Source organism: Perognathus longimembris, chromosome 3 (genome assembly GCF_023159225.1).
Source record: "Perognathus longimembris pacificus isolate PPM17 chromosome 3, ASM2315922v1, whole genome shotgun sequence".
In the NCBI taxonomy this organism is placed as follows: domain Eukaryota; kingdom Metazoa; phylum Chordata; class Mammalia; order Rodentia; family Heteromyidae; genus Perognathus; species Perognathus longimembris.
Window position 1 is genome coordinate 74,656,144 of NC_063163.1, and position 3,268 is coordinate 74,659,411.

Genomic DNA, 3,268 nt, shown 5'->3' on the forward strand with positions numbered 1-3,268 from the left:
AAAAAATTATTATACTTTTTGTGGTCAGATCATTCAACTCAATCTCCCTTACTTGCTTTTAGAAGAATTTTCTGAAGGACTGATTATACTCAGTTTCCTTTTAATCCACTTGCCATGTTATTTCATATGCTTCTCTAAACGTACTGGTTTTAATTGGGTTTTTTGTTGTGGTGGTGGTTTGGTTGTGCCATTACTGGGGTTTAAACTCAGGGCCTCACACTGTCATTTGGATTTTTTGGCACTAGCTAATACCTCAATCTTTTCATCTCTGGTCTTTACACAAAGCTCATGGATCAATAAAATTCTACCCACGTCACAATTTCTTTTTCTGGGATTGTCAGAGGTTCCAGAACAGCAGGCTCTCATATATGGACTCCTCCTGGCCACGTACATGCTCACCCTGCTCGGGAATCTGCTCATCATCCTGGCCACGATCTTAGCCTCCCACCTGCACACACCCATGTACTTCTTCCTCTCCAACCTGTCCTTCGTGGACCTCTGCTTCACCTCCACCACCATCACCAAGATGTTGCACAACATCCAGACCCACAGCCAGGCCATATCTTATGAAGGTTGCATCGCTCAGATTTACACTTTTGCATTATTAGTGGTGCTGGACTGTCAGGACCACAAGGGTCCCTTCTCCTCACTTCTCCGGAGGAGATGCCCACATGTTGGAGTCTCTAGGACCCCCTTCCCCCTATCTCCCGGGGGAATGCCTAAACCCAAATTATGAAAGACACTCAGCCCTACCCCTCCCACCAGCAGAAGGAATAAGGCGTATCTTTGTGGACTTCGCTGAGTTGAGGAGAAATGATGAAATCCCCTTCCCCGCCAGCCCCCCTCACGTGTCTGACACAGGAAGAGAATCCCAGGGAGACAGCTTGAAGGTTGAATGGGGTCTCCACTGCCCAGAGGGCAGGCGGAAGGGGAAGGACTTGGGCTGACTGACTGATTGGCTGACTGGGATGCCCATCAAGTGATGTCATGAACCTTCCCCTGTGGGCAGGGATTACAGCCCCCCAAGAGCTGGGTCTCTGTAGAAGTCCCCGCCATGATGGCAAGCATGTATTCGCCCCCCAGGGGCGGGGGGCTTCTCTTCCTGTTACAGACGGAAGGGGAGGGGACAAGCTAAAGCCAACTGTGGCCTCTTAAAGACACAGCTGTCCCCAACACTGGAAAATTTTCTCCTGACTGTGATGGCCTATGACGGCTTTGTGGCCATCTGCCACCCCCTGCATTACACGGTTATCATGAGGCCCCAGCTCTATGCATTGCTGGTGCTGGGGTCCTGGATCATATGTGCCATGAATGCCTTGTTACATAGCTTAATGGTACTGAGGCTCTCCTTCTGCACAAACCTGAAAGTCCCACACTTTTTCTGCGAACTGAATCAGGTGGTCCACCTTGCCTGTTCTGACAATTTTCTTAATAATATCCTGATGAATATTGCAACAGTGCTGCTGGGCTGTTTTCCTCTCAGCGGCATTATGTATTCTTACTCTAAGATTGTGTCTTCCATTCGGGCCATCTCATCAACTCAAGGGAAGTACAAGGCCTTTTCCACCTGTGTGTCTCACCTCTCTGTGGTCTCTTTGTTTTACTGCACACTCCTGAGTGTGTACCTCAGCTCTGTGGTGACCCAAAACTCACACACGATTTCCACCGCCTTGGTGATGTACACAGCGGTCACCCCCATGCTGAAACCCGTGGATTGCTGGAGGCCACTGTCTCATGCCTGTCATATATTGGGCCATCTACCCAGAACATTACAAATCAGATTATGGTAATGATACATGGGGATCAGTGTTCATTTCTGTGCTGTTTACAATAGCCTAGTTAGGAAAACAGCCCAGATGCCCTACAACAGATGAATGGAACAATAAAATACAGCACATATATACAATGGAATTTTACTCATCTATTAGAGAGAATAAGATTATATCGTTAGCAGGGAAATGGATGGACCTAGAACAAATCATGCGAAGAGTGGTAAGCCAAGCTCAGAGAGACAAATGGCACATGTTTCCTCCCATGTGTAGAAGATAGATCTAAAATAAAACTAGGCACGATAACGTAGTCAAGACTCTAGGCATTCAGACATCATCACACTAATGGAAGAAAACGAAGCTGTAACTTCTATGAACATTCAAAATACTATTTATCAAAACAAATACCAGGAAATGTAAATGTGGGATTTCTGTTGTTATTGGTGGAGTTGGTCATAGTGTTTGTTTTGCTTTGGGTTTCTTTGGGGGGGCAAGAAGAGGAGTACAAGAAGGGAGGGAGGAAGGATGAACAAAAACAGTCACATCATTCAGTGTACACTATCAGGAAAATGACCTATGTAAATTGTGGGCAGGGATGGGAAGGGGAAACCGAGGGAAAGTGAAGGAAGAGGTGACATTACCCCAAAACAAAGAAATGTACTCATTATTTGACTTATGAAATGGTAACTCCTCTGCACAACACCTTAATAATAACAATAAAGTCATATTTTAAACATTAAAAATAACTTGAATGAGAAATATGAAAATTTCCACTTGTTCCTCGGAAAATATGACTTCCTTACTAATAGGTTCTCAAAATCTACGTGTCAAACAAAAATGCCTTTTCTGTTGCTAATAGTTTTTGAATCTATGTTGTACATTGCATCTATGTGACGAAGGAAAGTTTATTTTGTATGCTATAAAAAGTATTCATATGTTTCATTCTACCAATTGAGTCTAATTCTGGGATTCGACTCATTTCTGGAATTCTATCCAGTTTTCTTAAGTGGAATTCTCGGCCCAAAGTTTTGCAGTAGGCTTCATGAATGACCATATGAATGTTTTTTCCCAGCAAGACAGGCTTCAATCTACCAGTGTATGTCCCAAAGATCATGGTGTTTTCTTCTCATCATGAGTATTCTGATGCTTCCCCAGGAAAATCTGATTGCCAAAGAACTAGTTTCCAGTGAATTTTGCATAGAATGCAAAATGAATGTTATAGATTACTCCTTTGGTCCTTAGAATCACAGGGGACCTGGAGCAGGATGAGCTCAATGTTTCTACAAATTCCTTCCTCATTGGTTCTGGAATCAGAACCACTCAAATATGGGAAGGTGCCATCCTGTGAGAGGGGATGTATTCATCCGGAATTATATTGCATCCTTTACATTTCATTCTTATTTTCATTAGCTCTGTGCATCTGCTTGGAAACTCAGAGTGCCATCAATAAATACAAACGCAAACGCTGCCATCATTCTCAATAAAATTCCTTCTCTTTT

At 43.7% G+C, this 3,268-nt stretch overlaps 1 protein-coding gene across 1 annotated transcript; it reads left to right on the plus strand.

Annotated features, from left to right (window-relative positions):
• The first annotated feature begins 316 nt into the window (after positions 1-316).
• Positions 317-1,790, plus strand: LOC125347701 (olfactory receptor 7A10-like). Its single transcript, XM_048340678.1, has 2 exons — positions 317-607; positions 1,164-1,790. The coding sequence occupies exons 1-2, from the start codon at positions 392-394 to the stop codon at positions 1,788-1,790; spliced, it is 843 nt and encodes a 280-aa protein (XP_048196635.1). The 5' UTR covers positions 317-391.
• The last annotated feature ends 1,478 nt before the right edge of the window (positions 1,791-3,268 follow it).